The following is a 22460-nucleotide window of genomic DNA, read 5'->3' on the forward strand; positions in this document are numbered from 1 at the left end:
TATTGAGCCCCTATCCTGGATGCTTACCCTACAGTATCTCATTTAATCTTTACAACCACCTTGTGACCTGGTGTGTTGAATCTTCTCTGGATTAGAGATAAGTGATTTGGGCTTGACCCTTCCCTGTCAACTTTACGTGGGATGTGTCGAGATATAACTCACATTCATAAACTTGCTTGGTTTTCATCTGTACTCATTAAGAAAAAAAGAAAGGTAAAGTAAGTCAAAAGCATGGTCAATAACTTGCATGTTTAAAATCAGTATAGATTTAGTTGATTTTAGGAGTGGTTTAAAAGAAACAAAATTACACGGATCTAATTTAAAATTGGTGTACTCTAGTAAACTATCTCCTGTGTCTCTTCCACCCTTTAATCTTCCGTATATAATTTGCATATTGAGTTAATTCATGTTTACATTAATTTTCTTCCAGTTAACATTATTTCATACATACTTCTCCATAACTCTGCCACTATAACTTGGATATTTCTCATCCTTTCTGGGCTTCAGTTTCTTCTGTAAAATGAGGCAGTTAGGCTATTATGTAATAGCCAAAGTTTTTCCAGCTCTAACAGAATACCTATTATCCACAAGGGAATAATGGAAATATAGCACAAATGACACAGACTCTTTGGAGAACAAATTTACTTCAAAACATGGATGCTACTTAATGGGCCATAACTTTCCTGTTGTTCATGAGTCAGCATGAAAAATACCTCCAGAGAAGGCTAAGTAGGTCAGATTTATCTAAGAAGACAGCTGTGTAATCCTGTATCCCTCTCCAACCTCATGGCACTGCAGATACATGCTTCTGGCTTTTTGAACAACAGTCAAATAGCATTACCAACTTTGTAAAGTCCACAAGACTACAACTTGAAAAATTAAGCTGGCCTTTAAAAAGCTTCAGTAGAAGAAAAAATAGAGCTGTGTTTATATATGGTCCATAGCAATTTTCTTCTATCTTTTAAGCCATTTCCATTGATTCTGAGATACTGGTTGGTGTGAGAAAGACTTTTCCTAAAAAGTAAAATAATTTAAAAATTAGTAAAGTTTTGGGTTGTGTCTGTTTATTAAACCTGTTGAATAAAACCTGTTAGGCTGTTGATGTTTGCTTGCTTTCCTTTCTAAGTAGTATGGTCATAAGTGGACTTAAAAATACGTATTGTAAATAAATAGGCCAATGAGACAACTTTCATGTAGAAACATGAAGGTGCAGTTACTGCCGAAGTGGGCTGGGCAAGTATTCTTGTCATAGAAGGCCCCCTTAACACAGTAGAAGAAAGACCTTCAGAGCCCAAGGGGCAAATGCAAACCTAGCGAATTGAAACTAAGAGAAAAAAGAAGGGACGCGTTGGGATGGGACTGGAGATCCTTGCTAAGGAAAGGTAGATGCTGGCAGGCAACATAGAAAAAAAGGCAAGGGACAGAGAGAATACTGGAGAGTGGATAATGCAAAGTGCCCTTCTTTTTTTTCACATCGAGGTTTTATATTTGTGCTAATCTTCTTAAATGTTTAGTTCTGGCCAAGCAATTAGGCTATTTAACCTTGTTTAGAGTTACGCCCAGACAGTGTGAGATTGGGTTCACAGTACTGTATTACATCCTTGGGAAAGAGAGGATCCATAATTGATTTAGTCCTTCCCCACATCTGTCCTGCTATTCGACCACTGCTTTGCCATTGTCTAGACTCTAAGGCACCAGAAGCAATTAAACAGAGGATCAATGTAAGCAGACAGGTGTGCCACGGTCACTTCCCCTCTTCATTCTACATGGCTCATATTCTCTGAATTTCATACAAGCTACTCTGGAAGCAGCAAATTAACTAAAAATATCTTAAGATTGCCAGCACTTCCAGGTCGCGCAAATAGATCCCCGAAAAAACCTTGCTCCTGATACTGTTGGCAAAGGCATGATATTAACTTAAAAGAGATCTCAGATCATAGACGTACTTTTTAGTTATAGGCATCAAAAAATGTATTTCCAAGTATCACTTATATTACCCCGTGAATGTCAGAGACAGCAACTCACCACGTCCTTGACCCCAACTAGGTTTCAGAAGAGGCTGACTAAATTTTGCAATAGGAGTCCGAAAGGAGTGTGTGCAGGGTCTTTAAAGCTCTAAACCCCCTAGGAAGAGGCTTCCCCACCTGTCACAAACTGGACCGTCTCCACAGAGGGTGCCGGGCCCACCACCGCCACGCGGCGCTGAGGTCAGCCTCTCGAGTCTTGGGAGAGCTCTTTTTAATTCTAAATTACAGACTTTGCAGCCACCGGATATCCTCGCTGCAGAACTGGCAGTAGCCATGTGGCTGCACTCGCCTTTCTTGACAACCACTGCATTATTTCCACTAATACCCTGTCTGGGGCCTCTCGCTGGGCGACTCCTCACTCCCATCGCCGCCCCTGCCTCTGTGGGTAATAACCCGATCGTGGCCCGCGTGCCCAAACAAAGCGGAAACCACCCCAAAGTTCTTGGAGAGAGTGGCCCGGGAGCCCCTCCCGCCGGCTCTCGGCGCCCCTGTCACGCCCGCGGAACGTGCCCGGGCCCCGCAGCCTCGTGGGGGGGCAGCCGCAGGGCGCCGCGGGGCGGGCCCGCAGCCATGTGCTCCGAGCCGGGCGGGGCGGCGGCCGCGGCCTTCGCATTGTCCACGTTCCCCGCGCCCCGCCGCGCTCCATCCCTCCCTATCTGTGGCGCACACGCGCGGAGCTAGCGGCGCGCCCGAGGCTGGCCTGCAGCAGCTGCGGCGGCGGCGGCGGCGGCGGCGGCGGCGGGGGCGGAGGCGACGCGGCGCGGGGCGGGGCGGGGCAGGCGGCGCGGGGGCGGGCCCGGGGCGAGGAGGCCGGGGCGCCAGCTAGCGAGAGGCGAGCGCGGCGAGCAGCGCAGAACAGCGCGAGCAGCAGCATGGCGGGGCTCCGACGCCCGCAGCCGGGCTGCTACTGCCTCACCGCCGCGGCCGTGAACCTCCTGCTGGGCGTCTTCCAGGTCCTCCTGCCCTGCTGTCGGCCGGGAGGGGCTCAGGGACAAGGTCAGCCTGGCGCCGCTCCGCTGGCTTCCCTCTCCACCCCGCCCCCCCTTTCTTTTGGGGGAACTGCTGAAAGCTATAAGAGGGCGAGGGGAGGAACGGGAAAGGAGGAAGGAAAGCGGTTGCAATTCCGGGCTGGTACCCTTTGCTTACCGCGGCGTCCCCTCCGGCACCCTCCGCCCCCTGCCAACCGAAAGCTGGGAAGTCGCGGGGCTCGGGGACCGCGGCGCGGACCGCTAGCCGCGCGCGCCTCGGAACCTTTGTGCGCGGGCCCCGGGCGCCCCGGGCTCAGCCCCCGCTTTGTGTGGCGCGCGCTGGGGCCCCGCCGCGGCCCGGCTTCCTGCAGCTTTGTTCCCCTAGCCTGGCCGCCCGGGCCGCGTCCCGCACATGCCCGTCCCAGCTGCTGCGGGATGCGGAGCGCAGGGTCCCGCGGGGTGGCTTCTCCTCTCCGTCCCCCCAGCGCTAGAGCCCCCGAGCCCGCACGTCCGAGGGGCCACCGGCTCGCACCCAGTCCATTGTGTTCCGATCTTCGGCTCGCTCCTCGGGTGGCCTCGGCTTCTAGAAGGGAAGGGAGGCTTGTTTTGGTGAGGCGGGTGCACGGGGGGACAGTCGGGAAACAGGAAGCGTTTCTTTTCCGTGCATTAAAAACGCGGTGTGTTTTTTGGTGTTGGTGCAGCGATCGAGCCCTTGCCGAACGTGGTGGAGCTGTGGCAGGCGGAGGAAGGGGAACTCCTGCTGCCCACTCAGGTGAGGACGGCCAGGTGACAGGGCGGCTGCGGGGGTGCAAGGGAGGAGAGGCCCGGAGGCCGCCGGCCCCCACGGCAGCACCGGCGCTCGGGCCACTTTGCAAGGCAAATAAACGGTCGGGCTGAGCCTGAACACCTGGCCACGGTGGCTTGCCCGGCCTCCTCCCGCGCCATGTGACAGAGCGTGAGTCACGCCGTCCCCAAGTTCAGGAGGTGGGAGCCGAGGCCATCTCAGCAGGGCCGCGGCCGGCGGCGGCGGTGCAGAGGGGAAGGGCGGGCCCCTTGGCCGTCAGTGGTCCGGGGTGGGCGAGGGACCCGTGCCCCGATCTCTCCGTGAGCCGTGCTGTGTGCCTGAGGACCACGGGAGGATGGAATATTGATTTCAGAAATGTTAGTGAGTGGTCCTTGCCGTTGGCGTTAAGTAGCTTTGGGATGAAGATGTGACTTTAAAGGATTGTAATCTTGAGTTTTGTCCAAGTGCCTTTAATTTGTGTTAGAATACACCCTCTTGTTAAGAACTTGAATTTCAGGTTTCGGATCCCCCCTCCCACCCCCGTGTGATATAATGATTGCATGTGGAAAAATCATTACTAATGATTTGTTGGGAATCTGGCATCATCAGATTTACGGCTTCAATAGATAGAGTACTACAAAGCCTTTGTGTTTAAGATTTAACTTTTAGGAGAATTTCTCATTGACTGCAGATGTACACATTTAAATATATTGTTGACTGTTTTTCATCAGTGACAGTAGTGACCCCAAATGCATGTTTTGGATGGGTGGGGGAGTGGTTTGAATTGTAAGGGAATAGTCAGCTTGTGTGCCAGTAATTTTTAAGATGTTCATGACTTCTCACATTGGTGGCAGCACTTAATTCTATGTTGTCTCTTGTGGCTGTTTAGAAAACAGGATGTGTAGCTATAACTTCACTGGCGAGGCTGTGCAGTTTTACATTTCAGTGTTCTTCCTCCTATGTGGAGCATTTAGAGGGCTGGTTTTGAGATATTTGGAATATTCATTTTAACCAGGGCTAATGAATAACAGCTTCAAGGTGGAGAGGTGATTTTTTTAGAGGAAAAATGTACTGGACCTTCCCTGAAGGCCAGCAGGCTGAATGAGACCAGTCCTTGGAGAAAAAGCCCCATCAGGATGGGGAGCAAATAGTCTGTCCTCTTAACAGTTTATTCCTAAATAGATTTTTTCCCCTGATTGTAAAGGGCAGATGTGTAGTGTTAAAAAAATGCAGAAAGATGAAAAGAACGAAATAGAAATCACTCAACGCCTGCTGAGAGAACCATGCTTAACATTTGGCATATTGACTTTTCACAAATGCAGTATAGTCATATTTGTGTATATCAAGAGTTTTCAGCAGAGGCGTTAGTGACATTTTGGGCTGGAGAATTTTTTATTGTGGGGGGCTGTCCTGGGAGCATCTCTGCCTCTACCCACTAGATGCCAGTGGCAGTCACTCCTCCCTCCCTGCAAGTTGTGACAGCTAAAAATGTCTCCAGACCTTGCCAGATGTCCCTGGGGAGCAGAATTGCCCCGGTTGAGAAGCACTGGTGTATATCTATACATTTTTGCATTTTTACTCAGTCGTACCCTCTACCTCTTCCTGGTTAGTGTAGGAAGCCTACCCAGACTGAAAGGAAAGGAAATGATAGACTTTCATTTGTTACAGCATTAGTCGAAGGCTCAGTCTCTGTGCTCAGAGATGGAAATGTCAAAGCCCCTGATATGATGAATGATTTTATTTATAGGCTCAAGAGTGATTTTATGTAAATCTTAATTTCTGGTTTTGTTTATATGTATAATACAGTTTGTTTTGGTAAAAAATGTTAGAATTTTAGAAGCTGTTCTCTGGAATACTCACTATAGAAGCATTTATACCTAAGCTCTTTTAATCAAAGCTATAATGAAAGTGAAACTGATACTCAAAATCATTTTCTAAATACTCCATCTATATGTGTATTTTTTAGAGACTGTTTTACCCTACATGTACCTCGGTGGGGGTGAGGATAGATATGGGTCTGTCTGTCTATATTTATCTAAGCTGCATATCTATCTAAACTGCACGTGTGTGTGTGTGTGTGTGTGTAAACTGCAGAGAGTTCTGAAGAGAGTTATTTTTAGGGAATTCTTTTCAAAGTATTTTGCATTTTTTCAGAAAAAGTTCCCTCATGTGTGTCAGGGAGTCTGTTGAAAAGAGAATATTTATAGCTGCTATGTAAGTTTGAGGGTTTTCTGCCTACTTTGTAAGCTGGGTTCCTTTCAGGAAGACTTAAAAGCTGGCTTCAGAAGCTAAGATTTGTCAGCGATCAGTGAAACGGGAGCGTCCGAAGATGTGCCGTTAAAAAATTGAATACTAACATTTGCCGGCACTCGTTATTTATACAGTTATCTATTTTGGACATGTTTTCTATAGATTGGGCCTTTCTTTTTCTTTTTCTTTTTTTAATGGGTCTCTTAAGTGACCAAGAACTTGAATAATGCATCATTAGTAAAACCAGATATAATAATTGAATTGTTATAAACTGCCAGCCTTATAAATCCCTCTGGCCGGGCTTCCAGGATTCGACTCAGGGCCCCATCGCTTTTCACCGCTCTATCCTTGGCTTCTTCATCTGCAAAATGGGGTTAATAGTGGTGCCAATCTCAGAGGATTTTGTGAGGATTGAGTGCCTTGAATTTAGTAAGCGCTTAATACAGGTTACGTGTTTTTTTGGCAGTATCTCATCTGACCCCTAGATTTGGTCACTGGAGAGCATGGAACAGCTTTCCTGCTTTCAAGGGGCTGAACCAGTGCAGATAACTCAGTACTATCATGTGCCCAGCAGTTGCATAGATAAGTTACATTATTCATATCTTTTTGTTATACACTCTTTTATGTTGTAAAATGTTTTGGTCTAAGAACATTAAAACTTGATCCATGGTGATAATGAGAAGGAAGAAAAAAACATGTAATCTTATTCTTAGATTTACAGGATTTTTCTTCTCTGACTCTACTTCATTCATGCTTCACCACACTGACTCCAGAGTGGTGATGTTACAGAAGCCAAACAAATGTTTTCGTCAAATGTTTTATTGTCAAGAAGTGATTGCCTGTGTGCAAGGTACTGCTTTGTGCACCTTCTTACTCCGCCTTCAAGGTCAGAAACTTCCATGACTCCCTGTGAGCCACTGTGGCCCTCGGGGCCTTTTGCAGTGTGACCTTGTCTGCAGCTCCGCTCAGTCCTCTGGGACACTCACCTGCCCCTTGACCATGCAGGCCCAACATGGATCTGTTGAATGAAAGCACAAATGCTATTGCCCTGCCGTTTGTCCAAGATCAGTCCTTTCTGACCCCTAGCTTGGCCGTGGCACTGTCTCCATTTCTCCTCCCCTTTGAGTTTCTCGAGTGTCTGGGTTTTTTCCTTTGTCTTGTGTGCCTTGTTGCCCTAACTGGCTCCCCTTAAGAGGGTTTGGGTGTCTACGCTCGGGTGCCCCGTTGTGGCCACGATGTTGTGCGTGCGGTAGGCCTTCAGGGGTTATTCCTGGTGGAGGAGAGGCAGTGCTCAGTGTCTTGTCCAGTTCCCCTATTCATGAAGTTAGCCACTCCTGAAGATGGCAGGTGGAATGCCTTAGGCGTTGAGTTCCTATTACTGTTTAATAATCACATTTCTGTATCAGTTCTAGGAGCAAGAAGGGCAATCTACAGTTTGTTCATTTAGTCCATTCAGACTTCACTGGGGTGAGAAGCCTCACTCCTAAGGGCCGTGGTTGGGTTTTGGGACGTGGACATCGGTGCTGAGTAGGAGCTGTTTCCTGATGCAGAAGCATGTTGGTCTGGGATGGGATGGGGAGGCTGTGCGATCCTGGCCTTGTTAGTCCATCGAGCAAACAGCTGGCCCGGGCCTGGCCCAGATAGGCCCCTGTGGTACAGTGATGAATAAGAACGTTTCTGCCTTGAAAAATCCCGCATCTTGTTTATTTTGCCTACTTAAGCCTGAGCGTGTAGATATCAGAAATTGGTAGAAAGTGAAACAGGAAGTGGCACAATGAATATCTCAGGTACTGTGTGAGGTAATAGTCTCTCGCCCCAGGCTGGGAAGCATTGACTAGCATTTGGAAGTCTTTTTGTCATAGAAATTTCTTTTTGGTTGAATCAAATTCCACTATTAACATAGAAAAAGAATAACCAACATGGGTTGAATACTCCTAGCATTGTTTAGCCCTCTATGAGTCTTAATTCATATTAAGATCCTAAAAGCTATGAAGTATTGTGAGCTGGTTTCAGATGAGGAAATTGAGGCACACAGAGGGTAAGTAACTTGCCCAACGCGATAAGAACATGCACAGCAGTGGTGGGATTTGAACCCAGGAGGTGTTTAGCTCCAGAGCCCAAGCTTTTGGGCACTTTGCTACTGTACGAGTTTTAGCACAGTCTGACCAGGAAGGTAGTATGGAGGTGATAAGGTGCCTGTGTCTGAGAGAAGTAATTTCATGTTGTGTTTTGAATTAGGAAAGTTTGCTTAATGAAATTTTTGTTTTCAATTAATTAATTAATTTATTTTTGGCTGCACTGGGTCTTTGTTGCTGTGTGTGGGCTTTCTCTAGTTGCGGCAAGAGGGGGCTACTGTTCATTGCAGTGCACGGGCTTCTCATTGCGGTGGCTTCTCTTGTTGCAGAGCATGGGCTCTAGGCGCACGGGCTTCAGTAGTTGTGGAACATGGGTTTAGTTGCTCTGCGTCATGAGGGGTCTTCCCGGACCAGGGCTCGAACCCGTGTCCCCTGCATTGGCAGGGGGATTCTTAACCACTGCGCCACCAGAGAAGTCCAAATGAAGTTTTAAAAATAGTTATATCTACTGGTATTTAAAATTTTTTTATTGGAAAAATTTTTATTGAGCTATTACTCACATATAGTGTTATATTAATTTCAGGTGCACAGCATAATAATTCTATATTTGGAGCTTTGCAAAATAATCACCACAGTAAGTCTAGTTAAGATCCATTACCATACATAGTTACAAAAATTTTGTTTTCTTGTGATGAGAACTTTTAAGATGTACTCTCAAAAAAAAAAAAAAAGATCTACTCTTAGCAAATTTCAAATAATGCAGTACACTATTATTAACTGTAGTCACTATGCTGTGTATTACATCCCCCATGCCTTATTTATTTTATAAATGGAAGTTGGTACATTCTGACACTCTTCATCCATTTTGCCCACTCCCCACCTCTGCCTCTGGGAACTACCAATCTGTTCTCTGTATGTATGAACTTGGTGTTCTGTTCGGTTTTCTTTTGTTTAAGATTCCACAAGTAAGTGAGGTCATATGGTATTTGTCTTTCTCTGTGTGACTCATTTCACTTAGCATAATGCCCTCCAAGTCTATTCATGTTGTCACAGATGGCAAGATTTCATTCTTTTTTATAGCTGAGTAATATTCCAGTGTATATACATACCACATCTTCTTTATCCATTCATCTATCAGTGGACACTTAGGTTGCTTCTGTGTGTTGGCTATTATAAATAATGTTGCAGTGAACATAGGTGTATATATATCTTTTCAAGTTAGTGTTTCAGGTTTCTTTGGATAAATACCCAGAGGTGGAATTGCTGGGTCATATGGTAGTTCTATTTTTAACTTTTTGAGGAACCTCTGTACTGTTTGCTATAGTGGCTGCACCAGATTACAATCCCACCAGCAGTGCATGAGGGCTGCCTTTTCTACACATCCTCACCGACCTTTGTTATCTTTTGTCTTTTTGATGATAGCCATCTCACAGGTGTGGGGCGATACCCACTAGTATTTAAGAAACACCTAGACTGTGCTTAGCCCTGCAGACATTTATGGAGCATGTGCTGTGGGCTGAGCACTGTTTTAGGTACTGGGGATGTCATGGGGAACAAAAAAAGAAAATCACTGCCCTTGTGGAGCTGGCAGTTAATGGAGGCATATAGATAATAAGTAAGAAATAGAATAAATTATAAGTTATGCAGTTTGTTAGAAGGGCATCAATGCTATATGGTGGCAGATTGGAGGAAGATTTGGGTGATGGGAGTTGCAGTTTTAATTCAAGAGGTCAAGGTAGGTCTCTTTGAGGAGGCCTGTATTTGGTATTTGAGCCAGCCTCTGAAAGCTGTGAGAGAATTAGAATAGCTAGCAAGGTCCCGAGGCACTGCCAAGAGGGAGTGGGGAGAAATTACGGGGTTTGGTCCCCGCCCTTTGAGAGCTCGGTGTTGTTGGGTAGATAAAGCTGGATCCAAGTGCTGAAATGTAGGAACGGAGAGGAGGGAGAGAGGAGCAGTGTGTATTGGAGGGTCTGTTAAGGCTTTGGGGAGGGAGGGGCCGCTTAGAGACCTGCATTAGCCCAGAGCCTCACAGGGGAGGTGTGTTTTATGCTTTGAATGGGAGCCAGAGCCCTGCTGAAGTGTGGCTGTAGAGATTGGGATGGGTGTGTCAAGGTCAAGTGACGGTTGCTCAATTCCAGGTTCAGGAGCTTGGAGGTTGCCTCTTGAGCAGAGATTAACATGGTGACCTTGACTGCTGGGTCCCTAAGTAACGACTGATGTTGAAAAAGATTGGTCTCACAGTGGCACACAGGCCGGGTTGAAGGCAGCAATCTTTAAAAAAATTTTTTTTTAATTGGGGTGTAATTGATGTACAATATTAGATAAATTTTGGGTGTACAACATAGTGATTCACAATTTTTAAAGGTTATCCTCCATTTATAGTTATTATAAAATATTGGCTATATTCCCTGTACTGTGCAATATATCCTTGTAGTTTATTTATTTTATACACAGTAGTTTGTGTCTCTTAGTCCCCTACCCCTATCTTGCCTCTCCCCCTGGTGACTACTAGTTTGTTCTCTGTATCGGTAAGTCTGTTTCTTTTTTGTTTCATTCACTAGCTTGGTGTATTTTTTTAGATTCCCCATGTAAGTGATATAATATAGTATTTGTGTTTCTCTGATTTATTTCATTAAGTATAATACCCTCCAGGTCTGTCCATGTTGCTGCAAATGGCAAAATTTCATTCTTTTTATGGCTGAGTAGTATTCCAGTGTGTGTGTGTGTGTGTGTGTGTGTGTGTGTGTGTATGTATGTGTATCACATCTTCTTTATCCGTTCATCTGTTGATGGGCACTTGGGCTGCGTCCATATCTTGGCTATTGGGAATAGTGCTGCTGTGACCATTGGGGTGCATGTATCTTTTCGATTTAGTGTTCTTGGTTTTTTTTTTCCGATATATACCCAGGAGTGGAATTGCTAGGTCATATGGTAGCTCTATTTTTAGTTTTTTGAGAAACCTCTATACTGTTTTCCACCGTGGCTGCACCAGTTTACATTCCTGCCAGCAGTGGATGAAGGCTCCCTTTTCTCCACCTCCTGGAAAGGCAGCAGTCTTAAACAGAGTGAAAAGCCCGTCAGCAGTGGTAGTGCAGGCCTGGGGTGCTGATGGCTTGGGCCGATTTGCCGGCAGGAGGGATGGAGAAGGACAGGTCTAAGCTGTATTTCTGATGAGTGGATAGATCTTCATGTTCGGAGGTGACGGCAGGAGAGCAGTGTAGGACAACTCTCAGGTTTGCCCAGGGGCAGGGAGTGTGACGGCCTCTTCGACACAAGGAGGCCCTTGTCAGGGACCCCTGGCGTTGAGAAGTCTGGTGTCGTTGTTTCTGGGGAGACAGTGCGTAGAGCCTGGAGGTGTTTGGCGTTTGGGCCGCAGCTGTGGGTTAAGTGGTCCTGCACGTACTGCGGGGTCTGACCTAACCTGCCCGAGCCTTGGCTCCTGTGGGAAGGTTGGTGTTTATCTCCATGTGTGATAGAGTGAGAAGCTGGGGCTGCAGATAGGGATTGGGGCCCTGTGGCTCCAAGAGTGGGTTAACAGTCAGAGGGCGTTAGTGAAGCGGGGTCTGGGCCCAGGAGGATGGGGGGCAGGGCGACCAGGAGAGCCTCGGGCTGGGGGAGCTGGAGGCGCAGGAAGGGTGGGTGTTTCCGCAGCCAGCGGCGCAGCTTCGGGAGAGGACAGAGCCATGCCACGAGCACGGGTGCCGGGCGAGTGCCGAGGCGGCGTTTAATTGGATCTGCCCTTTTGCTTCTGTTGCAAGCACCTTCTCTTTTTACCCACCTGGTATGTGACTTCTGGTCACAGTATGGCATGGTAGGTCTCAGAGAAGATTTTGGAAGCGCATTTGAGTGAGATATTTATGCCACTTATAAGTCAAAATCTATCAGGTGCTCATTTAGGGGATTCTTTATGTTTGGGGATTTTAATTATCGTTAAATTTTACCCTGTGCGATTAAACTTAAACACCAAAAAAAGGCTCTTGGAGAGAGGAGTGATGTCAAACCAATTTTGAGACTGTGTTTTGGTGGTGATTTTGAACAGGTAGAATGTTTACTTACCGTGAACATCTAAGGGATCACTTGGGAGTTTCTGGCTTTCAGTGGTGCCATTCTAGCGTCATTCTTTTTTTTTTTTTTTTAATTTTTTTTTTAAAATTAATTAATTAATTAATTTATTTATGGCTGTGTTGGATCTTCGTTTCTGTGCGAGGACTTTCTCCAGTTGTGGCAAGCGGGGGCCACTCTTCATCGCGGTGCGCGGGCCTCTCACCATCGCGGCCCCTCTTGTTGCGGAGCACAGGCTCCAGACGTGCAGGCTCAGTAATTGTGGCTCACGGGCCCATTTGCTCCGCGGCATGTGGGATCTTCCCAGACCAGGGCTCGAACCCGTGTGCCCTGCATTGGCAAGCAGATTCTCAACCACTGCGCCACCAGGGAAGCCCCCTAGCGTCATTCTTTTTTTCAGTAAGTATTTATTGAGTGCCTGCTGTGTGCCGGACACTGTTATAGACAAGTTCATCACCCCTGTGGGATTTGAAGAACTGTTTTTGTTTTTTGGGAAATTTTGTGTTTCTTTGAAACAACTGTTAAAGCGTGTTCTTTCTCAATAGGGTGATTCTGAAGAAGATATGGAGGAGCAGTCTCAAGAACAGAGGTAAGGAAAAAAATGGGAGCAAATCCATGCTAAGTTTCTCTGCCCACTTTGGATGCTGTCTGAAGTCTTGGGATATGTCTGTGTTCATGTATTTAACATTATCTGTGATTTACCTTTCTCTTTGGCATTTGGGGTATCTATACTCTCTAATAATGAAAATGGCTTTGTTTTAAAATAAGGTTGCACAGAAAGCTGTGAAAACACGCCCCCACTAACTTCACTTTCCCATGGCGTGCACACACCATCCTGTTTACAGACATCTGTTGAGCATCAGGCAGTGTGCTGGGTGCTGGACGTAAAACACTGAACAAGACCTGTTTGCGTGTAGTAGGGAAGTCAGACATTACTGTAAACAAAACAAAATAGTTATGCTTACAATAGGAGCTATCAAGAATTCAGTTGCTGTGGTAGAAAATAATGAGATGGATAGCATGCTTAGGTGGTTGGAGGTGACGTTTGAGCTCAAGTCTGGAGGCTGTGTGGGAGCAGCCAGGCGGCAAGCAGAGGTAATGGCAGGTGCAAGGGGCCTGTGGTGGGAAGCACTGGTGGCAATCCAGGGACGTGGAGAAGGCCAGTGTGGTTTCGTAGGATAGTGAGATGAGGTAGGACCTTAGAGGCCATAGTGAGGAGGTTCGTTTTTAATTTCTTTAAGTGTGGGATGAGTTGTTAAAAGATTTTAAGCAGGGGCCAGCAAATCAAAAGATGTAAATTACATTTTTTAAGGGAATGCTTTGGTCATGGGGCACTCTTGGTTAGTTGTTGTCAGACTGGGATATCTGGTCCCTTGGAGGTACCTGAAGACTCTAAGCGGTACGTGGGCGTGGGGATAACTTTCAGAGAATCAGCTTCTAGATCCTCAACATCCATATATTCTCCTAAAACTGATCTGTCTGAGCTCGCAAGTTCTCCTTTTCCATCTCTTCTTTCGCAGTCTCATTTCTCCTCTTTGCCAAACAAAGGCAGACCTCTTTCCGGGCCCCGATCCTGCTTTGTGCTTCATCTTGGGCAAAGGGACAATTTGAAGTATTGGTATTGGTTAAGAGAAAGTGATTTAATTCTGGATGACGAATTCATTAGTAACTTTGGTGGTTTTCAAATCTTTACTCTCTATAATGTTGAAGGAGAATCCAATCAAATTGTCAGTTGTTAGACCATCAAAAAGTGATTTGTGGATAAAATGCTGAGGGAGTGTAGAGCGTATAGGGTCAGTGCTGTAACAAAGCTCCTTCCATTCACATCTATTTATGTGAACAAGCTTTTTCAGCATTTACATTAAAAAAAAAAGGGACAAGAAAAATAAGATTAAATTGATGCTAATTAACCCTGTCTCATTCTAGCAGTAATAGTCATATAAACCAATTAGGGGGAAAAAAGTTCCATAAATTTCATTAAAGGATGCATTTTCAATAAAATTTGAACTCTTATGTTTAAGTACCTATCAAAATTTGTAAAATTTGTTAGATCAGTTGTGTGCTAATAAAAATTATGATAATTCAGAAGAAAAAAATTTGACACTTAGACCCTGTGGTCACAGGATATTTAAAAAACCCCCAAATCTCAATTTATACCCATAGTTTTGTTGAAAAAGGCTTTGAACATAAAGCTATATTAGGTTAAAATTCTTTGAGGGAATATCCAGCAATATAGGAAAGCCTATCTGTATATTTTTAAAAATGAATAATGATGGATATTGTTATACAGTATTTAGATTGCTTTGAATATATTTTAAAAAGTGAGTTTTATTAAAAATTCCAATATTTATAATAGGCCAGAAATTGCATTCTTTGCAAACATTCAAATTCATAGTATAACATAACAAATTTTTTTTCTCCTTGACTTATATGTATGTTTTTTTAATTTATTTTTTAAATTGAAGTATAGTTGACTTACAGTGTGTTAATTTCTGCTGTACAGCAAAGTGATTCAGTAGTACAGCATTTTAAATGTTGGGATTACTTAAATATACGGGGCAGAGTTCAAAGTTTGTCACAATCCTATCTGAGTGTCTGGGAGCAAGAAGAGCTGAGGAATGCTGACGCTGGTTCCTGTTGAAGGTGGTGCGGACAGAGGCACGTGGAAAGTTCTGAGATGAATTAGGTTTGACTCAGTTGTGGAGAGTGAGAGAAAGAGGAACCATGGAGGGCTGCTCGGATTTGGCTGGAGCATCTGGGGTGATGATGACGGTGATGGGAAAGGTCTAGCGAGAGGGCGGTCAGGAGCTCTCCTTGGTTGTTCTAGGAATCTCAGACTTGATGGGACACATCCTGTCCCGGGAAGAGGCAGGTAGGCAGTTGAGGTGAGTGTGGCGCTAGGAAGGCCGGGCTGCATCGCCAGGGGCATTGTCCTGTGTGCCTTTGCATTGGTTTTCCTCTTTCAGAGGTGTCCTTCTCTTCTTTCTTATTAATTAGAACTAGTTTCTTTTCACGCATTTCCTGTCACACTTAAAGGTGTGAAGTAAATTTTATCCTTCACGCTCTTTTTTTTTTAAAATATTATTTATTTGTTGCACCGGGTCTTAGTTGTGGCTCGTGGGCTCCTTAGTTGCAGCATGCATGCGGGATCTAGTTCCCTGACCAGGAATCGAACCTGGGCCCCCTGCATTGGGAGCACGGAGTCTTATCCACTGCACCAGCAGGGAAGTCCCCTTCGTGCTCTTTTGACACAGACGACCAGAGTGAGGGTGTAGAGGTGAGGGGGAATTGAGTCAGTGGCTTTCAAACTTTTGGACAGTGACTCAGATGAAAGTCACATTTTATATCATGATTTCTTATTACCCACAGGCAATGTATGTGGATGTATGAATATGTACGTGTGTGTTTATTTATTTATTTATAAAATAGCGCTTACCTTTGCTGCCTGTGGTGTACTGTATTTTCTGTTTCATTTTTTTAAAATGGTGGCAAAATATACATAACATTTACCATTTTAGCCACTTTTAAGTGTGCAGTTCTGTGGCATTAAGTACATTCACATTGTTGTGTAGCCTTCACAACCACGGAAATTTTCTATTTCATTTTCTTTTGTTAAAAAAATGCTGGTTGCCACTACTGAATTGATTTCAAAACTCACAGTTTGGTCCACCCTGATTTATATGTTTTAATCTTCTCAATATCAAATATTCCAGTGTTTTGCTGTTATTTTATCCCTAGTCGCTTTCCTTTTAGCTGGACTTCCAAGCCTCTTGGGGTTTTTTTTGTTGTCGTTGTTGAGGTTTTTTGCCTTTTGTGTAAAGGCAAGATGATGATGAAGATTGGATGCTGCAACCAGAAAACCTTCTTTGTGTCCATTTTCTGAAAATGTAGCTTCTGGTGTTCTCTCTGAGTCTAATGAATGAATTCTCTCTGAGTCTAATGTCCTGTGATGGGTCAGTCAGTCACCTAAGTACTTACTGTTCGTTTACCTTCTACTGTGCAGTTGGGATTTTTAAAAAATGAAGATTTTAATACCTTCAAAGCTCATAGAATCTCTTGCTACTTTTAAATTAGGCCTTTTGCTTTAGCATAGATTTAGATTTACAGAAAAGCTGTAAAGATGGTACAGAGAATTCCCATTTACCCTTCACACAGTTTATCCCAGTGTTAATGCCTTATGTTACTATGGTACATTGGTCACAACTAGGAAACCAACATGTGTACATTACGGTGAACTAAACTCCACACTTTATTCGGATTTCCCTGGTTTTTCCCTAATGTTCTCTGTCCCACGATCCTATCCAGGAGACCACATTTAGTTGTCATGTCTCAGGACCCTCTTGGTTGTGACAGTTTGTCAGACTTCCCTTGTTTTCGAAACCGTGGCAATTTTGAGGAGTTCATCCTTCAATTTGGGGTTGTCTGAGGTTTTTCCTCATGGTTAGGTTGAGGTTATGGGTTTGGGGGAGGAAGACCGCAGTTATAAGTTGCCATTCTCCTCATATATCAAGGGTATCGACTGTCAGCGTGACTTAACACTTTGATGCTGACCTTGACCACCTGGCTGAGGTACTGTTTGTTAGCTCTCTCCACTAAAGTTCTTCTTTTCTTACCTTTTTCCATACTACACTCTTTGGAGGGAAGTCATTAAGTGGAATAAGCTCTACCTCCATAAATTATTTAGAATTCCTCTGTATGGAAGATTTGTCTCTTCTCTCTCATTTATTGGTTTATTCAGTTATTTATTTATGTCATGGATATTTATTTTATACTTTGGGTTATAGGCCAATACTAGGTTTGCCCTAAATGCCATTTATTCTTAACCTTATTTATGAAGTCATTAGTATCTTCTTACACATTTTTCAAACATTTTTGTGATTTTCATTTTAATTACTACCCTGCTGCACTAACCTTAATGATATTAAGGTGAACTTGAAGTCAGTACAGGCAGCACATATGAATTCCACAAAATGAATGCTCTGTCTCTGAGAGAACCCCTGTAGAGGGACAGCTACTAACTTGGGAAATAGATTTGACCATAAAACAGAGTCTCAGTACGTCCTAGGAAAAGTGTAGTCCTAGGAAAAGTGTCAGTGGCACTGACCTCTGTCACTGGAGAGAGTCTGGGCAGTGAAGGGGGCTCTGTGTTTCCCCCCATACTGGCCAAGGCGGGGTCCTGGCTGGACCACTGTAGATTCTGGGGCGCAGGGTTCTAGAGCAGCTTGCCTGTGATCTCAAACAGAGTTTGGGAAAGCTTTTAGGGTAATTGGCCTCATTGAAGATTTTATTTATATTATCTTGACTTCATCTTCTGTGAATGCTATGTAATTGTACTTGGTTGAAAGCCAGAAAAGCGGTATTTGAAAAACGTTCTCCCCTCTCTCCTCTCCATCCCCATTTTTCTCCTGGGTGTTCTCAAATATCAGCAGTAATCTGTTCCTCTGCTGAGAAAGAAAGATTGCTGTTGGGGATTCAGTGACGGGAGCAAAGGAGAGCAAGCTGACTTCAGCTCTTCCTAGAACTGACACTCTCTGGGAAGCTGGTCTGGCTCTCTGGACGCATCTCCAAAAGGCCTTTTTGGGGTATATTTGTTAGAATGTGAAAAGTTTAAGCGTTGGCAAAGTATGAATAGTATATTAATTCTGCCTTTAAAATGATTAGGTAAAAATCATAAATACTGACCAGCCAGGGGGTGTCTGTGGAAGGTTTTTTTTGTTTTGTTTTTCTTTTAATATACTTTTATCTGATTGGTAGCAGCAGCAACATGTGTTCTGAAACCGTTTTCGTCAGAACATGAAGAAAATCTCGTTAACCTTTCAGCAACATACTGAAAGATGTAATTGCAGACAGAAGCGACTTAATCTTCAGGGAGCTTCCTTCTGGCAGTGAGTTATCTCAGAGCCCCCATGGGGAAGGGAACTACTTTCCACTTTTCTTTGTTTTTCTTCAGAAATCGAAAGCTGTGTTTTTAGCACAACGTTGAAGTTCCTTACGTGTTGATAGGATCAGGCATTTTTAACCTGAACTTGCCTCCCCAGGGCTCCGTCCTGGGCGCTCCTCTCTTCCCACCTGTCGTTTCCCTGGGTGATGGCACCTGCTCTCTTGGGATTTTAAAGAGCGAGAAGGAACTTGAACTCGGTGGTACCTTCTGCCCAGGGGTCGCACCTGTGCAGTTGCCCAGCGAGCTCTCCTCTGCTTTCCGGTGCCGCCCCGTCAGTGTGTCCTGACCTGAGCTCCTGGGCTCAGTCCCCTCAGGTTCCCGGCCTCCCCCATGGCCCTCTCCGACCTCCCCTTCGGCTGCTCCCCTGGCATAGCCCCGCCCCTCTGCTGGCCGGTGCCCCGTGCATTCATTTGCATAAGTCAGAAATCAGGACGCCTGTCGCCTCCTCTCATACGCCTCGTCCCCAGCGGGGCACCAGGTCTGGCTGCATCTTCTTCACATGGTCTCCTGCCTTGGTTTTACAGCTACCCCAGTCTGCTCTCCAGGTTCCTACCCAAGTGATGTATCTAAAGCATGTGCATCCATGCCCGTCATTCCTCTTGCAAGCAGCCTTACCTTCTGAGCATGGCACAGAGACCACTCTCCAGCCTCGCTTCCCCTTATGCACGGCCTCTCTCCCTCTCTCTTTGCCGAGACACTCTTCTCTTCCCTGGCACACCTCTCACCCGACTAACTCCATCCGTCCTGCTCCACACGCACCATGGCAGTTCTGCCGGCCCGGACGTTCACTCCTCTGTTTAAAATTGCCTTTCTCAGGATGCCCACCCACCTGCCTGAGTCTCAGTCAACTGAGCCTCCGGCACCTAATCCACTACCTAACACCTAGGAGAGGAGCTGCTAAATGAAGGGATGCACCCTCCTGTTTTTAAGTCTTTTAAATTGATTGCTTGTCATGCTTCACGTGTTCTTCATATCCAGGCACACAAACCATATTTGCCATTGAAACCACAGTACCGGTACTAGGATTAGGGGTTGTAGTTTTTAAACTGGGTTACTGCAGTTGGCATGTTTTTAATGAGAATGGGTTATTAGCTCTATCTCTGTGTGCCCTGTGGAACCTTCTACAGGGTCATGTGGCCCCGAGAGGGGTGCAGTGAACGCATTCAGTCATGGTCTTCGTGGTCCTGACAGTGTGAAGTGAATTTCCTTTGACTGTAATAGGGCTCATAATTTAGGTGTTGGCCTTAGAATACAAGCTTTTAAACAAGAACCCTATTTAAAAGGGTTAAGCCACAAAACCCCTTTCAGATTTTTTTTAGGTTGTGAAATTTCTAGCAAAGCTTTTGACACTTACATAATTAGTTAGCCCTCAATTGAAATCAATTAGAAAAATAGTATAATAGGATCAGAATCTTAATTCTGATTTTCACTGAAATTTTTACTTTTCCTGGATATATTTTTTTACATACTCTGGAGTGATTAGGCTTGTGCTAATTTGTATCTTTATATGGAAAGATATATTTGAACCAACTTTTCATAATTCCAGGTGTATTTTGAAGGTTAATTTAGAACAAAAACAGGCAGACCACTTCATTAATGTTGATATTCCAGAAACAAAAATGGGGAATTGAAGCCTGGAGAGCTTGGGTGTGTTCTGTAAATGTGGTCATCCAGTGCCAGAACCTCAGTGTTGATTACGTTAGACTTAGGGATGCCTTGAGGAGAAGCGGCTAAACTCAGCACCGAAAGTCCGACTCTCAGCTGGCGTCCTTCCACAGGGCACTCGGTGGCCTGGCTGATTACTGACGCACTTGTCACGGTATTTAACAGGGAAGTAACTGGGGAGTCATGCAGTCAGGTGGGTGCTCTGAAGAAAGCGTGAGGCAGATGCAACAGCTCAGGAAGACTTGCCCATGGAAATTACCACATGGTGAAAAAGTGTATAAAAGACTCGGAGAAGCTTATTTTAGACAAGAGAGAAGGTAGTGCTGTGAGCAAGAGAGAGACTTGGGTATTTTGTCGCTGGAAACCCAACTTAGGTCTTAAGAGACAAGCTGGCGTTTTGGCTGTTTGGCCCTTCTTTTATTTTAAATTTATTTATTTATGGCTGTGTTGGGTCTTCGTTTCTGTGCGAGGGCTTTCTCTAGTTGCGGCAAGCGGGGGCCACTCTTCATCACGGTGCGTGGGCCTCTCACTATTGCGGCGTCTCTTGTTGCGGAGCACAGGCTCCAGACGCGCAGGCTCAGTAATTGTGGCTCATGGGCCCAGTTGCTCCGTGGCATGTGGGATCTTCCCAGACCAGGGCTCGAACCCGTGTCCCCTGCATTGGCAGGCAGATTCTCAACCACTGCGCCACCAGGGAAGCCCTGGCCCTTCTTTATTGTGCTTTGGGTTGATGAGAAATAAAGGTACCCTAGGTGGAGCCCAGAGTATTGGCAGCAGTGTTGATTAGCTCTGTAAAGGTGTTCGAGATGTGTCGTGACACCAAGCTTCTTTTTTTTTTTTTTTTTAAAGGATTTTCTTATTTATTTATTTATTTATTTATTTATTTTTGGCTGTGTTGGGTCTTCGGTTCGTGCGAGGGCTTTCTCCAGTTGCGGCAAGCGGGGGCCACTCTTCATCGCGGTGCGGGGACCGCTCTTCATCGCGGTGCGCGGGCCTCTCTCCATCGCGGCCCCTCCCGTCGCGGGGCACAGGCTCCAGACGCGCAGGCTCAGCAATTGTGGCTCACGGGCCCAGCCGCTCCGCGGCATGTGGGATCCCCCCAGACCAGGGCTCGAACCCGTGTCCCCTGCATTAGCAGGCAGACTCCCAACCACTGCGCCACCAGGGAAGCCCGACACCAAGCTTCTTATTGCTTAAGAAGGGGGCAGAGCCTGGGATTTCAGGGTTCAAAGGAGAAATATGATTTCCCAAGGCAGTGTTCTCTGTCTAGGAACACCAATAATGAGATAATGGGGTCTCCTGGCAGCTTGTTACTTTCATTTTAAATGAATTGTCATCACATTATGAGTTTGTTGTTAGAGTCTTCCACAGAGGAAATAGGACTCCAGAGTAACAGTGATTCCCCCCACCCCCCCACCCCCAGTAAATGTAACAAAAGAACATTGGCACTTTACAAATGATTACTGTGGTAGCCTGGACAGTATTTCTCAGATGTGCTCAATAAAGATGTTTTTGGAATCATTACTTTAGGGTTTGCCATTGCATCTACTTTGTAAATGATGTAAGAAAAAGTTTCATTTGCTAAGTGTAGTCCTTCCCAATGCTTTCCCCCAAAGTAGTGGGAATGGACTTTTGAAAGGTCTGCTGTGAGCATGAAAATTCTTTGAATAAAAAAAAAAAAAAAAAAATTTATTGAGAATTTTTGGTCATTTAAAAATTACTCACTGGTTATTCCTTTTTTTTTTTTCCTCCAGAAATCTTTTAATAAAATTCATGTTTCAGGAAGATGGCCGTGTTTACCTCCTGGCATTCTCTCTGTGCTCCACAGATACTTATCCCAGTCTGAGAAGCATGGGTTTAGGGCCGTACCTGCTTTTTCCCTCACTCCAAGTCCTGTGGTTTCTACCCAGTTTGTCCAAGTAAACACAGCTCTGAAGGACATGAGGCTGTTGGGCTAAAACTAAACTTCTCCAGTAGAAAAGAGGATTTGCCACCTGTGGGATGTCTGGAGGAGCCCACGGCCGCTGTCGAAAGTAGTTCTCAGGGAGCAGCTTCTGTAGAAGCAGAGGCACAACCTCCCGAGTTGACCTCTGTGAAAATGTGCACAGTAACTAATCCACGTTGATGTCATGCCTTGTACAGTGGTGACTTTCAGGGTTATGGTGCCCTGTGGATGTTGGTTCCTTTAGCTGCCACTAAATTATTGATAATAGGTGAAGTCCAGTTTGAATAACATGCAACAGTGTTCTAGTTGATAGTCACGGCAGGTGTGTGTATGTACTGTGAATTTTTGGTGAAGTTATTCTTCTGGGAACATGATTAATCTTTATCTCTCAAAATCAGGCCATGTTAATCCAATTAATCCATTCAAAACTGGGTTTAAGTCATTGCCCTTATACTTTATGGTTTACAGAGTACTTTCACATGCATTGTCCTTAGAAAACCAGGTGGATATGTGCTGGTATTCTCATTTTATAGATGAGGAATGAGTTCATAAAGGCAAAACAGTTTAAGATCACAGAGCTGTGTGGTGGCAGGACAGGCACATAAGTTGAGGTGTCCTCTTTCTAGATATGCTTGTCTACCTTGTCTCTAAAGTGGAATAGGTTAGAAGACCATTTTCACAACTAGGTATACTGGTACCTGCTTTCTGCAGAAGGAGACTAAGTCGAAGACTGATAGGTGAAA

The 22460-nt window shown here is 45.1% G+C and overlaps 1 protein-coding gene across 8 annotated transcripts in view; it reads left to right on the plus strand.

Moving 5' to 3' along the window:
* The first annotated feature begins 2842 nt into the window (after positions 1-2842).
* Positions 2843-22460, plus strand: part of TMEM131L (transmembrane 131 like) — a 169256-nt gene continuing 149638 nt past the window's right edge. For 6 of the 8 annotated variants that reach the window (XM_057546826.1, XM_057546829.1, XM_057546830.1 and 3 more), the window contains exons 1-3: positions 2843-3023; positions 3697-3767; positions 12712-12755. In XM_057546826.1, the coding sequence (XP_057402809.1) occupies positions 2900-3023; positions 3697-3767; positions 12712-12755 (239 nt within the window). In that variant the 5' untranslated portion in view covers positions 2843-2899. Of the gene's footprint in view, positions 3024-3365; positions 3605-3696; positions 3768-4138; positions 4157-12711; positions 12756-22460 lie in introns of those variants that run through there. The other 2 variants (XM_007189434.2, XM_057546831.1) reach the window with 2 other exon arrangements.

This window comes from Balaenoptera acutorostrata, chromosome 5, assembly GCF_949987535.1.
Source record: "Balaenoptera acutorostrata chromosome 5, mBalAcu1.1, whole genome shotgun sequence".
NCBI classification, from domain to species: Eukaryota; Metazoa; Chordata; class Mammalia; order Artiodactyla; family Balaenopteridae; genus Balaenoptera; species Balaenoptera acutorostrata.